At 32.6% G+C, this 23,682-nt stretch overlaps 1 protein-coding gene across 10 annotated transcripts in view; it reads left to right on the plus strand.

Moving 5' to 3' along the window:
• The window catches only part of sim (bHLH transcription factor single-minded), a 150,073-nt gene extending 135,752 nt beyond the window's left edge, over nt 1–14,321 (plus strand). For all 10 annotated transcript variants that reach the window (XM_072530544.1, XM_072530542.1, XM_072530543.1 and 7 more), the window contains 5 exons: nt 569–766; nt 4,058–4,260; nt 7,103–7,209; nt 7,823–7,970; nt 8,228–14,321. In XM_072530544.1, coding sequence (XP_072386645.1) covers nt 569–766; nt 4,058–4,260; nt 7,103–7,209; nt 7,823–7,970; nt 8,228–8,837 — 1,266 coding nt within the window. In that variant the 3' untranslated portion in view covers nt 8,838–14,321. The remainder of the gene's footprint in view (nt 1–568; nt 767–4,057; nt 4,261–7,102; nt 7,210–7,822; nt 7,971–8,227) is intronic.
• The last annotated feature ends 9,361 nt before the right edge of the window (nt 14,322–23,682 follow it).

A 23,682-nucleotide genomic window follows, 5' to 3' on the forward strand; every position in this document is an offset into this window, starting at 1 on the left:
TTATAAGGATAGGAAATGAGGCGGAAATAATATTAACTATCAAAAGACGAAAACTTGAGTACTTAGGACATGTGATGAGAGGGCAAAAATACGCATTATTGCAACTTATTATGCAAGGCAAAATCCGAGGAAAGCGAAATGTGGGAAGACAAAGAATATCCTGGCTTAAGAACTTAAGGGAATGGTTTGAATGCAGTAGTGCAGAACTTTTTAGAGCGGCAGTCAACAGAGTCCGCATAGCCATGATGATTTCCAACCTTCGATAGAAGATGGAACTTAGAAAAGAAGAATTAATATTAAAATTATATATAAAAAAAAATCAGTCGAAGATTCGAACTCTGATTGTCCAGGTGCAAAAGTGACACTTGTGTTTGGTAGTGGGAAGGCCACGTGGTCATTAAACCCCGCCCATTAGAACTTTATACTCGATTGAATGATAATGCTGTATGGTAGTACCAAAATACAAAAATCACTTATTAATAGCTTGCCCCATTTTTTACTTATTACACATTTAAAAAATTATAAAGTAACTATGTTTTCTGGACTTTCTTCACGTCTTTTTTCCCAGGTAGAACTGACGGGGAACAGTATATACGAATACATCCACCCAGCAGACCACGACGAGATGACAGCTGTACTAACACCCACGCTTTACCCTCCAGGGATCGCCCCCCTACAAGAACACGAAAGTGAGCGAGCCTTTTTCCTGAGGATGAAGTGTGTCTTAGCCAAACGAAACGCAGGGTTGACGAATAGTGGTTATAAAGTAAGACATATTTATATACTTAAAACTCTTAATTCTTTAGAACAGGAATGTAGAAATAGTGACCCGATTTTTTTAGTGATATGGTTTAGTTTCAGAATATTTTATTTAGAAACGGTACAAATAAAACTTATCAATCGTTTATCATTTCTAAATGACTTAGCTGAACTAACTCTATTCAATAAAACTCAATATATAAACCAATATATTTTACAGAAGCAAATAATAAATCTTTAAAACCATATTATCTTAATGCCAAATCCACTAAATTAATTCATACGAGCTAAAACGTGACTATAACAAAAGAATGCAATGGCCCTCTTTGCAAAGCTGACAAACTATCGATAATGGGGTAGGTTAGTAGTATTTTACATGAATTATCACTTTCTTTCTATACCAGGGAGCAACTTACATCGCATTAACTATGAACTGTCACATCGTATTGCAATATTGCATATAATATGCAAACGTTGATCGAAAAAGAAAAAAACAAAAAAGGAGAAATATCGGTAAAAATGTAGTTAACGCGAATAATTACTACTAAAGAGGTTCTGAAACTGTTTTCTTTTCAAGTTAAATATTGTATTTATACTGGATTAAATCTCAATTGATTTCAATCGTAGTAGGAATCACTTGGATAGAAACTTGTCCATCCACCACGGCAAATATCCTTTGCGAACTAGATTCTAGTACTCGAAAATAAATAAAGCAGAAAGAGGTTTGAGATTTAATTTCAATACAAGGCTCCTGCCATCTGTTTATACGTATTTCGAACTTATTACAAAGAGATCTTATTATAGATCTTCTCAGAGCGACTTATACAAGATTGTTGTGGAATGCAAATTGTAGGTTCCCCTTGTCGGTTAATTTACAAATCTCAAACGTCTTTCTAACTTAGCCTCGATTTTGTAGGCAAATAGCCATGTTTTGAGTTGAAATTCTGAGGCTGATGTACCTTGATTGATGTCAAATTCTGATTTTTTACTCTTCTATTAATTCATTATTGATGGTACATCCTTGTTGCTGACTTCTTCTTTTAATATTGATAACTGGCGACATTCTGTTGATGGGTTTGCTACACATTTTTAATCATTAAGTAGAATGAGAGCAACACATTGTGTACAAACATGACGAAAAATCCACAGTATGATGGAGATATGTAGACAATGTGTTTTTCATTTGGCCTCATGAACCATAAGCACCAAATAAATTTTTGATGGACATCAACAGTATAGTAGAATCAATCAAATTCACTATGGAAAAATAAAACAATAACTAACCTTGTCTGGATGTGTTAATCACAAAAATGAATATAGAATGCGTAGCTAAAGTCTACCATAAAGACATAAAAAGGGAGCTAAAGACCAATGTGACAACTACCGAGGAATAGCAGTTGTAGGTACTATCTTAGAGTTTACGGAAAATTAATAAAAAAGGGAATAGAGTGAGAATACAGTGATATGGAGGCCGAAGAACAGGCTGGCTTCAGAGCAGATATATCGACTATTAACCATCATTTTACGGTTACCCAACTTATAGAAAAAAAAAACGGCACAAAACCAAGCAATACACCTTCTATACATAGATCTTCACAAAGCATACGACAGTGTCTCTCAACAAAAACTATGGGAAGCTTTAGACAAAACAAACATCAACGTAGTTTAATCAATGCAGTGCAAGAACTTTATAAAAACAACACGAGCAAAATAAAGATAGGTCAGGAGATGTCCAAAGGATTTGTAATAGACAAAGAACTCAAACAAGGATGCTGTCTGTCCCCGACTTTGTTTAAGATCTACTTGGAGCAAGCGCTGAAGACATGGAAAAGGAAATGTAGTGGTATGGGAATTCCTTTTAAACGACACCACATTGTACATACCATACTTTGCAGACGACCAAATAGTCTAGACCAGAATTCAAGAATGTCAGAAAAACAGAATACATGTGTTTAGGAGGAGAAAAACAAAATCTAATTTTGTAAAAGCATCACCAACAAATAAATCAGAGTAAAATGTATAAATATCTAGGCATACACATAATCAATGACTGCAATTTTAATGAAGAGATTAAATACATAAATAACTAGGGAAGGTGAGTTATTCGGCAATGGAATAGCATTCTGAATTAACCAATTAACCAAAAGTATTATACTTACCGCAGGGAGGACGAAGGAAGGAGATGCCGAGAATAAGTTGGAGAGAAGTCGACAAGGATATAAAAACGAGAGGAATACAAGAGTACCTTCTGAATGAATGAGACAAATGGAAAACTGGAAATCAGAAAACGACGAAGAAAATTATAAATAACTTTTTTCCTACTCTTCCATTAAAACCGCCTTCAACTAATATTTTGTCTTCGGCTTTTTGTATTGTTAAAAACAGTTCTTCCCAAATAGGATATTCTTTTATTTCTTGTTCATCTTCGTCCATATATTGCGAACATGTGATTAATATTTATATTTCAAGGCCAGCCCTAATTACTTTTTTGCGATGGCCATTTATATGCCTGAGGATCAAGTAGGTATTTATATAGTAAATAAATTCGTTACATGAACTATGCACGGTATACACTTATCACTTATTGACTTACTGCTGTAATCCCAAATAAAGACAGTAAACGGTCCCCGGTTATACAGATAAATACTGACTGCCACTGCAGTCACAAATTCGTGTACTGAATAAAAAGAGTAAGAAAACCCACATCTCAATTGCAGATTCATCTCAACAATACCATGAATATGCTACACAAACAAAATCACGTGTGTATTCCTCTTGATTTCACAAATACTAATAACTAGACCCTAATTGAATTATAATTAACAAAAATTACCATTCTGTCTTTACAAAATTGCCCATTACTAATTGCTAATTGCCTTTCATGTCCCACATGAAAGGAATGGGGTATTGTCGCATGCGGAAAGCATATGTGAAGTGTTGCCGAGTAACATGGATGCATATTCACAGCTCATTATTGTTAATAGGCGTGCATAGATGTGATTAATGCTGCTGAACGGAGGAATTGTTAGGTTTTTCGATGTTTTTCTTTGTGTTGCAATTTTCGCGAAACAATTACAAATAAAAGTACATAAATCAATTATATTTCGCAACGATCACATAATTTTTATCTTTCACTTCAATTGTAAAAAAGTAGGTTTATATTCTTTTCAATCATGTCTAATATTTGCTGAAGATCCTCTAAATTTGGTACTACAAGTAACCAGCAATCAGGTTTAATTAATTGAAGAAGAAATAAAACCCATCTTTACATTTTTTTACCTTTTACTTTTTTTTATAGGTTATCCATTGTTCAGGCTATTTAAAGGTGAAACCTTTGACGGCAGGTTCAGGTCCATATGACACCAGCTATTGCCAAATCATGGGACTCGTCGCAGTAGGTCATTCCTTACCTCCCAGCTCCATCACAGAAATCAAATTACACACTAACATGTTTATGTTTAGGGCTAGTTTAGATTTAAAGCTGATTTTTCTGGATGCAAGGTAAGTGGATTTAACGTTCACAATGTTGTAGAGTACATAATACTTTTTATAAATGTACATAAGGCATTTAAAACTGTTTTGATATTTATTTAAGATATAAAGAATGAAAGATAATTTAGATTTAAAGTCAGTAGAGGAAATTACTCTCGACCCAATAAGACTTTAGTGCTTTGAGTCATATCCAGTTTCAATTTCTTCTCATTTTGTTATGATTATGTGTATATCATGAAATAATAATATTATTCCACACACAAATAGTATCTAATACTATTAATCTGTTGGATTATTGATATCGGTCATTGCAAATGAGGAACATTGATGAACTGAGCGTACCTGGGAAATTCAGGAAGGCATCGCCGAGAATACCTAAAAAAGTAAAATGATATAATCCGATCAGTTGTTAAACAAAAACTTCAATGTGAACATACCTTTGTTTTTTTTGGTAATTCTCGTTTCCACTTATCCTTATTTACCAATGGTTTTCGCCCCGTTACCAACTGGACTTGGTTTAATAATAATGCTATTCATGTCAACAAAGTTGAATTATTGTTTATTTTCATGAGCATTACAATTCATAACGTATGTTTACCACGTATGGTCTTAATATGAGTACAAAGTATGAACAAAATACAAGTTTAATAACAAACAGCGCAAACACGACATCACGTGACTAAGAAGTCGCACCCGGATTGGTAAATGTCTGCAAATGTCTGCCTTTGCACGTAACAAGTGTACACAAATGTCTGCTTTTGCATCTAAGGCTAAACTTCAACTGTGAATAATGTCATTCAAATATCTGTTTATGAACATAAGGTTAAGAAAATGATTCTTATCAATGTTTACATATGGAATCCATGTATAACTCATTTAAAAAAAATGTCAAATGTCTGGTTTTGCTTTTATAAGCTTCACATAAAAACATAAGGTACACAAAAATCATCTACGATATGAGCGATATTTCGCCTTTGAATATTGAGTTCCCTATTTTTCAATCCGAACATTTTCTACTTCTATTGAAATCCAATTTTTGTTATTGGACCAGGTGTTCGGTTCACATCTAGCAATTTCGATCTTGAAACTAAAAACTTTATACAGTATCGTGTTGCTCCGCTCCCTATAAATAAACTTAAAAAGCGTATATACCACCATCATCAAACTAAAGTGGTGATTTGATATTATCGGTTCTAAAAAACAGAGTATTCAATTTCTCTGCCAAACAATACAACTTTGTAACTAAAAACAAAGGGAATATATATATATATATATATATATATATATATATATATATATATATATATATATATATATATATATATATATATATATATATATATATATATATATGTATATATACTCTATACATACCTTATGCTTGGCCTACTCTACCCAGCAAATTTATTTGCCCACGATATTTATACGTTTTGCATTTTATTTTTTAATAAAAACTAGAACAAAAAAGCTCTATTTTTTGAAAACTTTTATTACAAAAATACAAGAAAAATGATTATACTTTTATAAAAAAAAAACATAAGAAAAATTATAATTGAAAATAACTTAAATTTTCTTTAAAAAAAAATATCCTCTTCTAGTTTTGGAAGGTTCATGTTTGGATAAACAAAACCATTTATATTTTTTCTTAAAAATTTTACGGTGTAGTATGTATTGTCGTCATTTACTTCTGCTATAATCCCCATCCCCAAATACAAAACAAAAATTAGATACAAATGACAACATTGCCCACTTTGATTTTGTTTTTTTAAAGAAAAAAACATGTGATTCCCGATAAACGTTCTATCGCAAATTTAGATCGTTTGATTTCCCTGTTTGTTTTTAGATGGCGTAGTTACGTCCGTATATAGTTATTTTGATAACTATTGTCTAGGACGGGAAAGATTTTTGTTTTGGTTCAGAGTAGTGGCTATACCGCTCTGAGGAGACCTAAAGAGGTCGAAATACGTATAAGCGGCTGTCGCTGCCCTGTACCAAAACAAAAATCTAATACCGTCATTATGTTTTATTACTTTACTTCGGTTGGAGTACCAGAAACTGAATTCACTACGAATTTTGACCATGATGAACGGCATGTGGAATGCAATTTTAGATTCCCTTGCCGAGTAATTTATTAAGCTGTTTGCTTCGCAAGTTTTAGGAAGCACAGTTGGTAAAAATTTGAATTCGGTTTCGCCAGGTAGAAATCGTTTGATTTCTCTTTTTGTTTTTAGATGGCGTAGTTACGTCCGTATATAGTTATTTTGATAACTATTGTCTAGGACGGGAAAGATTTTTGTTTTGGTTCAGAGTAGTGGCTATACCGCTCTGAGGAGACCTAAAGAGGTCGAAATACGTATAAGCGGCTGTCGCTGCCCTGTATCAAAACAAAAATCTAATACCGTCATTATGTTTTATGTTTTCAAATTTCTTACCTTACTACCAGCGTTACACTTCAGTCAGGCAGACACACTGGCCTTAATTTCTGCATGTTTCTTAGTGCGCGCTTAAACGTATGTGGCACTTTGCTATGTTCTTAAGTATTTTTTTTACATATATTATAACCTTTACAGTGGGCAAAGTTGAACCCACTGGGCAAAGTAGGCCATGTTTATGGTACTTTAAAATAGATTATCAGCGTTTCTGTTATATAATTTTTAAGAGGTATTTCTTGAGAAACTAGTTAAGTGTGCCTGGAAAACTTTTTTAGATAAAAAATGTCAAGACGTTCAGACGTTGACGTGTCTTTGAATCTGTCTTCTGGTCCAAATTCATATTTAAAGGCATATTTGTATAACTATTTACTGTATATTAAACTGTTTGTATTTTATCATCCAAAATATCATTGTTACAGAGTGGGCCAGTTGACTGGATATGAACCTCAAGATCTTATAGAAAAAACCCTGTACCATTACGTCCACGGCAGCGATATCTTAGCGCTTAGGCTCTCACATCATCAATGTAAGTATTTTTTTGATAAATAATAGAAGTAATGTTACAATTATTGTATAAACGTGGTAAGAGAATAGTATTTAAGTATTCTGGTGGTTATCGCGTATAATCATTATGTTAGGAAACAAGTTTCAATATTATTGAACTTGTAGTTTATTTTTGGTTAACGGGAATAAAAAGTCATTTAATACAAAATCATGATTAAATGGAGGATAAAAGACCGATCATCTCCTTACCCGCAATTCAGTTTTATTGGATTATTTTGAATATAATTGACTGAGTTGTAGTTTCGAAAAGATTCGTAATATTCATAATTTTTTACCTCGCAATTGAGTTTTCAACATTTCCTTATAATAATCTATTAAAGCTTTTTTGCAATTATTATCAAATTGCTTTTATTCCTTTTATTATCAAATTGTGCAATATGTAAAAAAATAACTAAAAAAATCTGCTAGTTGTATATATGTATATAAAGTAGCGAAATAATAATGGATACCATTACACCAAAATTGTAATATCTGATGACTTACTGATGTACTCACATTTATTTTGCATCTACTTTGCAATAACCTTTTTTGTTTCAAATTTAAACCAACCTTATTATATTTTTTTCTTTTTTCAGTGCTTTGTAAGGGTCAAGTTACCACAAAATATTACCGGTTTCTTTGCAAAGGAGGTGGATGGGTTTGGATGCAAAGTTACGCGACGATAGTACATAATTCCAGATCTTCCAGACCACACTGTATTGTTTCCGTTAATTACGTTTTAAGGTAAGTTGCATATATTCATCTACTAAATCAGTCTTACCTCGTTACAAATAGTGGTAAAGGGCACATAAAGCTATCGGTCCCGGATACGTAAACAGTCGTTAACACTAAAACCTGAGCCCTAAACTGCGTTATAAAACGAACGGCTTCCAAAAAAATGTTATATAATTACTGTTGGTTCACAAGATTTTCTCAACTATTTTATTTTTGTTTTATGTTTATTTTAAATTTATTTTATAGCATGATTGTTTTTCTTGCAGTGATTTTGAAGCCAAAGATCTAACCCTAAACCTTGCGCAAGGTACACCGAGAGAGGATATTCCCGCCTCTCCACGAAGTCCGATACACCCCCCTACCAGGAGCATTTCATCACAACCTAAATACACTCCTACACATCGCATTCCTGCCAACATTATTCCTTCACACCCACCTTCCATACCGGACGACGAATTCAGCGATTCCAATGGTGCGATTACGTATCCTTCGCTCGAATACTCATCAGGTTTTATCCATTACCACACAGAAGATCCATATTATCAACACCAAGATATGTTTTACCCTTACTCCGACCCGGAGATCAGCCAACACATGTTAGGAACACCACAACAGCGGCCTTTTAGTGCCTCCAGTTCGTCTTGCAGTTCCTCCGAAAGCGAACTTCATTTACAGAACTTGAACAGCAATAATTTTTGCCCGGAAGCCCATAGTTTTAGCATCAACTGTTTCAATAACAATCCAGCGAGCCAAGCGGCGCAAAACTGGCAGGGGCACGAGTTCAAGCCTTTGATCGGCCAGGGACACGGTGCAGGATACACCAGTGTGATTGTGGATGCTCAGCAGTATCAGTTAGCGAACGAGTACGTTCATTAATGACGGCCAATCAATAAAAAGCTGCCTCAACTGTGACAAAAATATTCCGTACTTCATGCTTAATATAATTGTAAAGAAGTTGCATTGACTGGTTCTCTGTAACGGCTTAAGGAAAATGGATAATTATGTATCAATAATTCAGTTTTGATAATTTCAGATTTAAATTTCAAAAGCTTTTTATGTACGTTAAGTTCAAAACTGACATGGTCTTAAACTCTATCTATCCATAATATCTTATAATATCCATTTTTGGACAAAGAGAAATTTCAATTTAGTGCTATTTTCATCCGTCTGCTTTCAGAGAGTTCCTCTAGATTTTCACTTGATATAATCAAACTAATCATATGTCTCTCTTGTATTTCTCTTCTTACAAAAATATTACAGTAAGGTCTCGTTTTATGCGGTGGATACGTTCCACAAAAAAGCGCATATAAAAAAATGCATAAAAAAAGACATTACTTACCTTGAAAAAGTAGGGATATGTCCGTAGCCTTCTAAAATTAAATAAAACCAAGACAAAAACAAAAAAAGTTTGCAGAAATTAAAAGAAATGGACCCCATGATAAATTGCTTCGAATGTATGAAAGAAATTCATACAAAAGTTTTTAAAAAACTGGTCCATATTTCTATTCGTTTATGTGACTATTTATATGTATTCATATTGTGTCAATAAACAGTAAAACAAGGGAACCTGTTTATTTTACTAGTATTGTTGTTGAAAGTAAACTAATTATTTATCAACTTCGTCTGCAGGTGGATTTAAAATATTTTAATTCTTGAATACTCTTCCAGTTTCAATCATAATGTTTTTTTTTTATCAATTTTCTAACTTCAACTACATTTTCTTGTTTTACTTGTAAAGTAAATCTTTGCCTTTTAAAGCACGTGGTCTAAAAAATTTATTTATTAAGAGCGGTTTCAACACCCTATCTCCTGATGTATTGCTACAAAGTATGTAATAATGTTACTCGATCTTTACTTGCTTTATGATCACTTGCAGTTTTTTCATCCTTTGCGATATAAGTACGGTTAAGCATTTTTTTCCAATACAGTCCCGTTTCATCAGCGTTAAATATTTGATCGGCACAATAGTCCCCATCTTCAAGAATTTTCGCTAGGTTTTGTGGAAATATTTTTGCTGCTGCTTTATCTGCTGTAGCACTCTCTCCTGTGATCTTGATATTATGAAGATTATCTTGATATTTCATTTCTTTTTATAAACCCAATTAGACATCCTTTGCTAGCCGAAAATTTTTTACCAGCTTGGGAAGTAAAAGTTGGTGGCTCTGACTGTTTCATTAACTCATAAAACTGAAGAGCTGAATTAAATAGCCACTTACAGGAATCATTCTTCACATTAGTTCCTCAATCCAAATTGCGATGGCTCTTTCTGTGCTTTCTAATAATACATCCCTTGCGTAATATGAAAATTTGGCGCTTAATTTTGTACTAGAAATTATAGATTTTCTTATGGCAACTTCATTCTTCTTAATTGCTCTTACAGTTGATTCGCCTAAATTAAAATGTTTTCCAATTGCCGTAGATCCTTCTTCTTTTCCTAAGCAATCTAAAATTCCAATTTTTTGTTTCCAACGAAATTGATTGTCTTTGATATTTTTGTTTCTTCTATTGGACTAAATAAAATCTTAAAAACGAAATAAAATAAATAGACTTACGATATTGAGATGGCAAAAACCTCTTCTAATGAAAAATAAAACTTGAAAAGACACTCACTTGAAATCTTTCAATCTCAAAATTGTGCTACTTATCATACTGCAACTTGGAATCAGCAAAATTTTAAACAACTTATTATAAAACAAGGTACCGCTAAGAGAAAAATTATTTTAAAACAATAACAGGTTATACCTTTCAATGCGAAACTCGCAATGATGTAATATGGACATCATGTGACAAGGGAATCCCCGAATTGCAAAGGCTCGCTTTACTAACATCTGGATGTGAATAGTTAATATTTCATTATAATAGTTAATAATAGAAATTTTGGGATGAAATACAAACCGCACAATTTTAAAATCGCCTAAAATGAGACTTTACTGTGTCTGGTTATTTTCTGTTTCATCTTTTTATCGAACGATATGACTTGTCAATTTTTTGTTAGTTCTCTAATTTATTCTACGCTTTTTCGATTGTGACGTTTTGTACACTAGCACAAGATAGCGCGAAGTGCGCAGATGATAGAAAAGGAAGTAGATAGTAGACGGAAATGCACGTCTTTGGCAAATTCAGAACATTGTTGCCAAGTCTCGTTCGATAGTTTCTGACCTTCTTTTCTACAGACCAGGCTTCCTAAAAATATGTAACACATTTCGACTAAGAAGTTTAAATATGATTTTATTATTTCTGCTGTTTATATTTAATACAAAAGTATTTATGTGAAAGTTCAGAAGTATTTTTATTTGTCAAGTGCTAACCAAAATATCCATTGTAACATGTTGGCGACATGAAAAATTATGCTGTTCAAAAACATACGACTGAAAATTTGATGATCCTGTCAAATCATTTTTTCTCCAACTTTATATTGTATAATATTATTTAAAGAGGGTAATTTATCGTATATTTTAGTGATATCATTTAGAAAGATAAAAGTTTTCTTTTTTAATGCTAGTCCAAGATTTGGTGCAGTTATTATTACAATAGATTGGGCTGGTTCCCAAAATATGGTTTCATTATTAATCTAGTTTGTGTTTTTTCTGAGATGTTCTACAAACTTTGTAACAACAATCTAGATGATATTTTTATTGAAGAAAAAGTCGCATTTACTAAATAGTTATTAATAATAATTAAAAACCGGTAACTGGTAGGTACATTACATATTTCACATAAACATGGATCACTACTAACAAATATATTTGATGGGTTAAGTCTCGTATGACCAATTAGTAATCGAGGTATTGCCAACTGTTTTCTTCTGTTTCGAGTTAAAAATTTTTGGCAATACTACTATAAATTTTTTTCTCACTGAACTAGATTCTAATATTCATTTGCTGAAGAAACCTTGTATCAAGCATACCTCTTAGATCTCCGATAACACTTCATACCATCGTTTACTGGGTTGCTCTTTCTTTCTTTTCCATATTAGTCGTCTGCTCACGACCATTTTTGGCATAATTATCATTTGCACGTACCCTAAACGTCGCAGTTGTGTGCTCTTACGAAATGAGACCCATTTCTAGTCATTTTTTTCCTCTAGATTCCTCTCAATTAATTTCTCTTCCACTTCCCTAATAGGATTTCGCCTGGCATTCATCTTTCACAGCCATAAATTACTGTTGGTCTTATATTATAACAGTTTTACAGTCTTATTTTTGTTCTTTTAGGATACTGTCACGTTGGTCCTTAAGGGACAAAAAGGGCCAACTCTCGAACAGGAAAATCACCGACTTTCCAATAATCCAATAATAAATCTCTTTCACGTTTCATATATTCTCTCAGGGTTACCCTATCGGACTTTGAATCTACGTGATATAAGGCAAGGTCAAGACTTCTTCTGGCAAGACAGTGTATAGAATTTTTCATATAAAAATGATTGCACGTCATTCAAGATTTACGACGTCAGAACCCCACAGCGTTGCCAAAACATCAGAATAGTTAGTAAGTGAGGAATTTTTAAAATGTCAACTATTTGTCAAACTGTTATATTAACAGTAAATACACTTAGTTTTAAGACTACTGCAACACACTAAAATACATAAAAAAACATTTTAATATAACATTATATATTCTAAATTTTAAACTTACCTCTTTTAAAGCATTAATAGTAAAAACGGCCCGCCATTATTTCTTGTTTAAAATAATACATCTTATATGAAAGCTTATCAGCTTTCTACAGACTATTTAGTTGTTTTGGCATAGCACAATCAGAATACACAACAATGATTAGTTTTTAAAGCGATTAATTTAAATTTAATCATCATTCAATCTTCGCTTATCCACTGCTGGACATAGATCTCCCTCATAATTTTCCATCTATTTCGATCTTGTGCCTCTTGCATCTCTTGCCTCTTTCTTAAATTTAATATGTATTTATAAATACAATTTATTAATATACAATATATTATGATCAAATTTTATCGAGATTCTGTACGCCGTAAAAAAAAACATTTCCTTTAGGGCGTACAGAATTTTAATAAATCGATGGATTATTTCCCTTGTCCCACCCTACAAGGGTAGGTTTTAAGGGAAAGTCCGGGGTAGGAAAACTTTTTTATGTCCAAAAACTTACCTTCTCAGCAAAATTCAACTTGTCCGTATGATTTTTAGATGTTAAATCTCTGATGACTGGACTATATTATGAATTTTGTTTGCCTCTACTTGCCATACTTCCAGATCTTCTTTTGTAAAGATGTGATGTTGCAGTTTGTAAATAATGAAAGGGTTGTTTATCCTCATAGACCTTTCCACACTGAGATCTGAAAAATCTTGTATATACTCTACCCTGTACTCTATGTTTACGACTTTCGAAAAAATATAACGCCTACAATCGAGCCCCTTTTGAATCAAGACCTATTTTCAGTCGTTGCTGAGCTCCATCACCATTTTTTGTTTGTTTGTTCTTTGTCCATTCTTATCCCAAGAGAATCTCGGAAATAAATGATAACTCCTCGAGGAGCTCCATACACTGAGAGAAGAATTCCATAACTCTAGATTCCCGTCCAGTGGCGAATGGACTAGTAGAACGATTCTAGTATTAAATGCTAAAAATTGTATATTTCTCCTCGTAATATGAGCCTTAAGTACGAAGTCGTCTTAATAAACGGAGGGCATAGGTTTCTTAAAAAGAAGACCTCTTTTGATGATATCACTTAAATATTTGGTTTATTTTCAATGTAATATACGTAACTCATTTGAGACTATACATATATTCCTTATTTTTATGTATCATATTTATTATATATTCTTATACCCTGAATATCGTGCCATGATATGTTCGGTAAATATTTTATTTTTTTATTTACGTATTTTTATCAATACAACTCTGTCATATATGTTTTTAAGTAAGAGCAACTTTTATACTTTTATTGTAGCGTATAAATTCGTGGACAAGTAATAATATACACCCTTGTCATCTATAATCATCTATCTTTTCTATTTATTTTTGGTGTCACATTACTACTATGTTTATTTTTGCGTACACTCTCTCTTCTTTTTGGAAACTCTTCCCAGAGCTACTAATTGTTTTTCAAAATAAATAATTAACATGCTGAATATTTCACATTTAATACATTTTATTTCAGTATAAATTTTCCCGTTATCTTCTAACTAAGGGTGTATATCTTGCATTGGCCACGCGAAATATTTAATGGTTTATATATTTATATAGATATGACAATAATTTTTGACTGTGAATAGATTGTACATAGAAAAGATTGTAAAGTAATTTTTAAGCAACTATATATTATTGTATTATTATATTATTATTATTATTATGTATTTAATAACTGTCTTATCCAACCAAATATAAGTTTTATGTTATTTTAAAAAGTGTTTTATTTTTTATTCGTATTAATTTAGAGTTAACAGGCAACTCAGTGAAGCAATAAACCTACCAAATTTTTGCAGTTGTATGGTTCTGAATAAATTCGATTCGTAAGAGCGTTAGAAAATTTTGTGAACTAAAGTGATGACGTCGAAAGGAAAATTGAATTATTGAGCAAATAAATACATTTTCAAAAGTGTATTTTGAAGTGAATGAAAATTGATATACCTATTTGTAATTCGAAAGTAATTGACGGAAATACGTTCAATATAGCTCGGGGGTTTTTGGGGTCGCTGAACACGAATAACATAAAGGCGATAGTTTCTGAGGCTCCAGATACCACGGAGATCATCGCTGTTATGGTATTCGTGTTCAACGACTCCAAAAACCTCCCGAGTAACGAGTTTGCACTCGCTGATTTTGTTTCGATTTTCTATAAAACTCTAGGAGGCGAGGCCGTACTGGTCACCGGGTACCTCAGGGATCATCACTATTATAATATTCGTGTTCAGAGACCCCGAAAACCCCCGAGTATTACTATTGAACTTACTTCCATCAATTATTTTCAAATTACAAATTTATCATTTTTTATCACTTCAAAATGCACTTTGAAAAATGCATTTTCCTTGTTCAATAATGTACAACTCAATTGCAACAATTTTTATTGAGATCCATCCAACTGCAAAAAATTGTAGGTTTTGTCCTATTCACTGCTTCATTGCCTCGCCTATGTGGCAACCCCTCCATCAGATTTAATGGTAATCTGTACTGGGAAAATTACATGTTGTACTCTGAAGCAAATCATGACAAACCATGCAAGATAAGGATGAACGAGTTGGAATAACGGATATATTAAATATACATCCATGTCCAAAAGTTTGGAATACGTACAAATAATATATCTAAGCCTATCGTGGTTTCAGAACTATATAATAAAAAAAATGTATCCATTTTGTATCATTTTGGTCACATTCAACTGATTCGTGTATTTAAACTCAGTTTTTATATTTTCATATTTTCAGTCTTTGTTTAAATTTGATTTGAACCGTTTAAAAATGCCTAGAAATGACGTTAAGAATCGCCCCAGAAGTGACAGAAGAAAATGTGCAACAGCAGCACAAGACTGACGGATAACACTCATAGCTCGAAGAAATCGTCGGGAATCTGTAAGTGGTATATCCAGAGGCTAAGCTTCAAGGCTAAATATTTCATGACAAACAATAATACGCAGACTAAATGCGTAAATTTGTATCTTAGAAGACCCTTACGTGTTCCCAAACTAACCTACCAACACAAAATGGTAAGGTTGCAATGCACTAGAGAAATTGTGCATTGTAGTCACTACCTGGAATAACGTGATGTTCTCTGATGAATCAAAAACTGACTTGGTTTCTGATTCGCGAAGAATACTGGTTTGAAGGGCCCCAGGACAACAAGCCAGACTAGAAACAGTTTAACTGCGTGTCCCATTTGAAGGTGGCAGTATTATGGTTTGGGGTGGTATTATGAGTGGTACACGAAAGCCACTACGGGTTCTGGAGAGAAGAGTCACTGGTGCTGTATACATCGAGGAAGTTTTAAATGCTGTCGTGCGTCTATTCAGAGGGACAGTACCTGATGGATTTGGGTTTATGCACGACAACGCACCTTCACCCAACAGCAGTAATACAAAATTTTCTGAAAGAAGAAGGAATATACACATTACAGTGGACCTCGAATTCCCCCGACATGAATGTCATTGAACATGCTTGGGATATTCTTAAAACACGCATCAAGAAGCGAAACAATCCCTTATTACACTTCGAGAATTAAAAGATGCTGCTCGTGAAGAATGGGAGAGAATTCCGCAAGCCCAGCTCGACCAGTTAATCGGTAGCATGCCAAATTACCTACAGGCATGCATACAGGCCAATGGAGGAAATACTGATTATTAGTTTTATTAAAAATTATTTTTATCTACACTAATTTATTTCTGAATTTAAGTGGTATATTGTAAGTTTTTCACTCTCAAGAGAGAGTGAACCAATCTCAAGAGATTAAATTATTTTTTTGCCTATTGTTTATCTGGCTTTGAGATTTTTTAGTATTGATGACAATTTAAGCGAAATAATTTAACTTTCCACAAAAGTTTATATATGAAAATCAATAAAAAGATGAAATATTCCAAACTTTTGGACATCTGTGTAGCTACTTGGAGGATTATATACCGTATAAAGTTGCCTTCTTCATTATACAGGGTGCTGTCAAAATTGGAATAAAACCGGCATCCTAAATTTTCGCCTAATTCTTTTTTTTTCAAATGGGACACCCTGTATGTGATTAATTATTTTAGAAAAATATGTTGTTTACTATCGATCTGTATTAGTATTCCCTATACCTATCTCTTGCAGTTTTCAAATAAATTAACTTTATACATTTTTGTCAAAAAAAATTTTTTTTTCGTAGAACAACTTTCACATTGTAAGTTAAATATTGAACAATTAAAAAGATGTTATCAAAGAAAATAGACCTTATTAATGTAATAAATGTTCAAAATGTTACCCATCTACATCCAATCATTTATGAACTCTTTTAATCAGATTTTCATTAGTAGGTCTTGATATTGATTTATCTATTTCATTAAGAACTTGAAGAACTTTATTTATTATAGCTTCTTCAGTAGTAACAGATTCAGAGAACACCTTCTTTTCAACATATCTACAATCTAACGGTGACAACGGGATCTTGGTGGCCAGAGAAACGGATCTTTATTAGCTATCCGTCTATCGCTAAATATTTCATCAAGCAATGTGCCGAATCCTCGAATATTGTGAGCCGGTACTCCATCTTGTTGAAACCAAGCCTCGTTAGCCTTATTATTATGAAAAGCGTGCAGTGCTAGTACAATTACTTGTCGTAAAATGTTGCAGTAACGCTCTCTCTTTAAATTTTCGTCATATATCATAAGAGCGTTTATCTTATTATTTTTCACAGCACAAAAAACATTGAACGAAAAGAATGCTTGAAATTTAATATCCCACTATCTCTCCAGAAGTGACTGTTATGGCGGTTAAACATACCATTTTTTGTAAACTTCGATTCATCACACCAAATATTTTTTATGTAAAATCTTGATCTTGGCATTTCATTAAAACCCATGCACAAAATTCTACACGTCTTACATAATATCCAGGATGTAAATGTTGAGCTTGTGTATACAAAAAAAGGGTCCAATGATGTTTTTTAAAATCCTGTGAATTATTCGAGTCGATACCTGTAACAATGGCTCACGTTACCGTAAAGTTGAATTTGGATTAGCAACAAAATATCACAGGATATCTATTTGTAAATCTTCATTATCGACGTGGGTCGATTAAATTAAAGTTCTGAATACTATTCTGTTACACTCACAGTAAATTATAATTAAATTTGAAAAATCATCGTTTGTATATCCTAAATGAGCCATTATTATTTTGTGAATAAAATTAGGCAAATTATTATTATGACTGTCACCCAATGGCGTACAAGAAGGTTACTATTAAACATTAACAATAACTAATATTTTTGTCAGAATATTCCATATGTTACTTGATAAATAAATTTTTTGTGGCAAAAATGTATAAAGTTAATTTATTTGAAAACTGCAAGAGATGTGTATAGGGAATACTAATACAGATCGATAGGGAAAAACATATTTTTCTAAAATAATGAATCACAGAATCACATAAAGGGTGTTCCATTTGAAAAAAAAAGGAATTAGGTGAAAATTTAGATTGCCGTATTTATACAAATTTTGACAGCACCCTGTGTAATGAAAAAGGCATCTTTACACTTCAAACGATAATGCTGTATCTGGTTAATAAGTTTCTAGGGAATTTAAACTTTTATATAGGTACATATTCAAGAGAATTGGTAAATCACAGCAAACTAAAAACGCTAAAATCATTATTATATGAAAAAAGAGGTTAATCTTTGTATATGGATATATTTTATAAAAACCCTAAAAGGGCTACATTAAAAACACGAACGTTTTCGGAACAACAGTTCCATCATCAGGTTAAAATACAGGTTACCATGCCTGAGCCACCAAAATATTTGGGTAAAAACCCTTTAAAATATATTGTGTTACCGAAGATAGTACATAATGTTGATAATATTATTTGATGTTTAATATTTTAATTAAATTTTACTTCAGGTAACATACACCCATGCTTTAAGTGAGTTCCAGTGTCCGGAGAGTAAACCTCTTCAAACGGACTTCAGCTGGTAACTATATATATGGTATATACAAAGATTAACCTCTTTTTTGTGATACGTGGTATACAGCCAGCTGCAGGAATTATTTTCCTTGTGGATATTATTATATGACCCGTTGGGCTTGTCGTTCGGAGACAGTCTCCGTTGTACATGAACAGCTTCAAGCTATAATGGAATCGACTGAAAAAGTATTGAAAATGCGTATGATCAAAAACGAAAGTGAAAGGAATTTTATTCCTAATAAAGTCTTTTCACGTACACTATTCTATAACTCGTCGTAATGGTGACTAAAACGCTTCAGTTATAGAAAATCGATTTGTGTCAGGCTATGGATGAAGTTTAAAGCTTAGCTCGCGCTTTGGAAGCGTTAAGAATAGAATATTATAGAAAATGTGGAATAATATAGAAAATATGATTCAGATTAATTTAATTTAAACTCCTCAGAACTCGAGCTAAAAGTTGGAATTTTAAAAATATAAAAAGGGAAAGTTTTTCTTTTTCATCAGCTGTTGAATGGTTAAATTGGTTATCATTTCATGACAGACGAACAACTTTTAACAATTTTAAACAATTATTGATGATAAAATTTACCACAACTCCGACTTCAATCTGCATTTGCAAACGATGCTTCTCCAAGTTAAGCATTGTAAAAAAAAAAAATTCGGTCGACAACGAAATAAGACTGATAAGAAAATCTTGGTGCCATTCATAGAGCACGAACTTGCTGGTAATTTTGTTGCTTGCTTTTCAAGAGAAGAAAGTCATTATAACTTTATTATTCAGGATTATGATGTTTTATCGTCATATTTGAAGATTTTTTTATACTTCTGAATAAAATAAAATGTTAACATTTTTATGAATTTATTTATTTAGAAAAACATATATTTTGGAAAAAATCCTAAACACGTCTATGCTCACAATTACAAGTATGTACTTCTATTCTTTTTGAAAAATAACTGATGGTAAAAAAATTATAATTTACATTTTTCAATTACAAAAAAGACATATCAAAGATATCTTTGACTTACAGAAAATTAGCCACGAATTTCTTTCCTACAATCTCTTTTTCCAATCAACCCTCTTACATGCACTACTGTGTTATTATTTTAACGAAGATGTTTAGTGGAACAAAAAATGTTCTCATATCGAAGCTCTCAAAAGAGGGTGACAAGTTAACAATGCCAATAGAATTGACTCCCGGTGTTATTTCCGTTTAACAATAGTGGCGCGCGTTGGCCATTAAAGACGTCATGGTCCTAGGGGGTGGTTTGTGCAACGTACGACTTATTTGTACCTATTAAATAAACCTGCTATTATTTTGAGGCACGTGAACAACCAAATCGGAACGTATGTGGGAAAATATGCTTATAATGGGTATTCTGACGCTTTTGTTTTTGTAAAAAAAATTTAAGCGGGAGTAAGGCCGCGTTTACATTGGATGCGAGTTCGTACGAAACTTTATTCGTACGAATTCGTATTAATTTAAGTCTTACGTATATGTAAGACAGATTGGTTACATTAGATGTGACCTCAGGCGAAAAAACGCAGTAGATATATAAGAGTTTTCACATTTTGGTTTATGGTTATTAACAGTAAATGACGCGAAGAAAGCAGCTTTATTATTAGAAAACTCCAAAGTTTGGATTGATGACTTTTTTTATCAAAGAGTGTAGTTTGAGTATACAAGAATGACACCAACTACATTCAATTACATACTAAACTCTGTTGAAACTCAACTTCGCACATACTCGAATTTTCGAGAATGTATATGTGTAACTTCAAGAAAAATTAATTGTAACGTTAAGACGTTAACTGTCGATCTATTCTGGCTAGGTTTTCACCAAGAGTTTTTGATACATACGAGTAGACGTTTATTTATTAGTTTTTGGAAAAGTTCGAATAAAGTAAGTATTTTTAAACTAAATACACATATATACAATAAGGGTTGGTGGTGAACGCGCCAGCGCTCTAGTATTTGTGTACAGATAGTTTGCAGGGCCGCCGCTACCATGTGTGCATCGCACATGGGCGGCCAACAATAGGGGCGGCCAAAAGCAGTCCACTGATTATAATACTTTTTTAAAACGAAAATAATTAAATAGTAATGATTCAGATAATTCTGTGAACTCTAATATTCCAAACAATAATAATTATTCAGTACGCGATAATACTTAAATGCGTTTCATTTATCATGTATACTTTTTTTTCATCCTAATTTAAAAAAAATATCAGAAAATATTATTTATTGTATGAACTGCCACCCTTTTTTGCAGGTACAGTCATAAAGCAGTTTCGGGAATAATTTTTAATTCAAAGCGGCTGGCGGCTTTCGGACTTCAGTTAATTGAGATTTCACACGTAGATACTTTACAAGAATTTAGGCAAGTGGTTGTAAAGTTTCTGTTATAATATTGTTCCTATGGTGATGTTTATAGATGGGTTATTATGTCTTATGTTCAGTCTTAGTTGAGAATTCGATGAATTTAGACACCCTTTTGATAAAAGATTTTGTTTGTAAAATATAGTAGTGTATAGTATTTATAAAGTCAGTTGAAACACCCAAAAAACTGGTTGCCGACAAACATTAAAAGAATAATATCATATTACCAGACATGGGCGCATCATTTATTTTTATATTCAAATATAGATTAATGAAGAGAATAAGGACAATTTTAATTTTCTTAAAACGGTCATAAAGTACATAAGTGTATAAAAAAGATTTTAACATGTCATATTTAGCAACAAAAATAATTTATATATAATGGCAATAGGCCATATTGGCAGTATAATCATTTAAAACAGTTATTATACTTTGTAAAATAATGAACATTTTAGCTGTACAGCACTGGCATGAATCAACAGCGTTCTTATCTGTACACCATCGCCGCCGGCTGGAAGCGAAACTCCAAGTAGCCTGTTAAATATTGGTGATTTTGAATAACATATCAATGTCCAATATTTATTTGATGGGATGTATCTTTCATTCTCTCTTTCTTCTATCTCTTTCCTACGAAGTACAGGGATTGTTCAAATGCGTTTGAAACATTGACGCGTGTTATTTATACTTTAACTTGATTACCGGTAAATGTAATATTGAACTGCCCTTATAAATCTCGTCGGAGTGAAATGTTTCAACTGACTTTATAAATACTATACCCGTTTCTTTTGCACAGTAGGTACTGTATTTCGAAGTAACGTCGAGATCAGAGCAATTTTATTCGTATATGCGTTACGGCTACATATTATTTGGAGAAACATTATTTGGACAACTTATCTACAGTGTTTTTGGATTTATTTTGTTAAATTCGCCCGGCTTCGTTCTTAAGTGATAATTTCAAACTGTCCGAAAGAAAAAGAAAACGACTTTCAGGTTTTTAATATAGAAAAATAAAAGAGGCAAAAACTGAGGAGAAAAAAAAACTTAGCGGTGCACTGGAATTATTTTTAATGAAAACATACACGAAAATATAGAAGACTCGGATATAAATTTAGGACCTTCAACTTCAAGCGAAGTCCAAATCATAGAAAAAATACCAAACAATTGAATATTTCTGCGAATAGAGACGGATGATTTGATGACAATAATAGCGATAGTGCGAGTGCGGATGCTGAAACGCCTGAACCTGAAACCACCAACCAAGACAGAACAATTAATGTTCCAGTTAATCTGGATTGCAGTGTAGGAAGCTCCAGCATATACTTGGTTTCAGATGATCCCGGAAAATGGCCTGAAAATATGAATCCAAGTGAAGTTCAATTTGTTGTTGAAAATTTTTCCTCAGCAAATTACAAAAATTAACTTCCCCAGAGATACAAATAATAGGAAATTTTCAGAAACTTATTATTATCGCACATTACCTAATCAAGACCAAATTCATCGCCCGTGGTTACTTTACTCATTATCACTAAATAATGTTTTTTGTGCATCTTGTAAACTGTTTTGTTGTGATGAAAGCAGCCGACAATTACTTAGTGGAATTAATGGGGTAAGTGACTGGCAACATTTAGCTATTATTTTAAAAAGACATGAATCCGGTGCAGCTTATATAAAATATTCTCAAAAACTGTTTAAACTATCTACAACATTAAAAAACGGATTAACAGTTGACTCTGCTCTTCAAAAATTATATGAAATGGAGAAAAAACATTGGGGCGCATGTAGAACAAATAACAATTGTAGTAAGATGTGTTTCTGCTTTCTGCAATGTTATCTATAGAATATGAAGTGTGTGCGAGATTGGACATTAAAGATATTGTCAAAAAGTTTTCCGAGACGAAAGCCCGAAAAGTGGGTTTTTAGTTTTTTTATGTGTTTATGTTTGTATTTACGGTTTATTTTAATTAAATGGACGTTTAAATTAGGATATTAGGGTATACATATTCTGGACGTTGGATCATGGTTATTAAATTAGGATAATGGACGTTTAAATTAGGATATTAGGATGGGATATTAGGATATACATTAGGATAATATATGGACGTTGGATCCTAGAGATTAGTCTAAAAGTTCAAGTAAGTATTTAGCTATTTACAAATTATTATTGTTATATTATGCATCTTCTGCACATTTCTTTAAATAATAGTATGTATGTCTAAAGTGTTCGAAGGGGGGCGGCAAATATTAAGTTGCACACGGGCGGCCAATACCTCAGCGGCGGCCCTGATAGTTTGTAATACAAAATAAAACAAGAAATACAAAATAACATAAAATTTAGATATATAAAACAAAACTAAGGTTAAAATATGGGATATTTGACAGCAATCCAGACAAAATCCAGGGGTATGGGGCAGATTTTGCATTCGTAAATTGTATCTTTACGGATATTTCGTTCTCTGCAAATTTTGCAGCGTTTTCTCATAATTTGTCCCTTTAGATCTTTTACCTCTCGTTTAACAAAGATCTAAGTGATATTTTGTACCATGTTTGGTTTGAGAATTATTAATTTTTAAAAATAATCTAACGAGTTCTAAACGAAACTCATGAAGACCAATATTTTTTCCAGAATCCTTGTTGTATAGTATGTGGACATTTATAACCATCATCTGCATAGTATGTATAAACATTTTTGTTAACCGTTGTACAGTTTTTCGTTGACACGGATAATAGGCAAG

Source organism: Diabrotica undecimpunctata, chromosome 4 (assembly GCF_040954645.1).
Source record: "Diabrotica undecimpunctata isolate CICGRU chromosome 4, icDiaUnde3, whole genome shotgun sequence".
In the NCBI taxonomy this organism is placed as follows: Eukaryota; Metazoa; Arthropoda; class Insecta; order Coleoptera; family Chrysomelidae; genus Diabrotica; species Diabrotica undecimpunctata.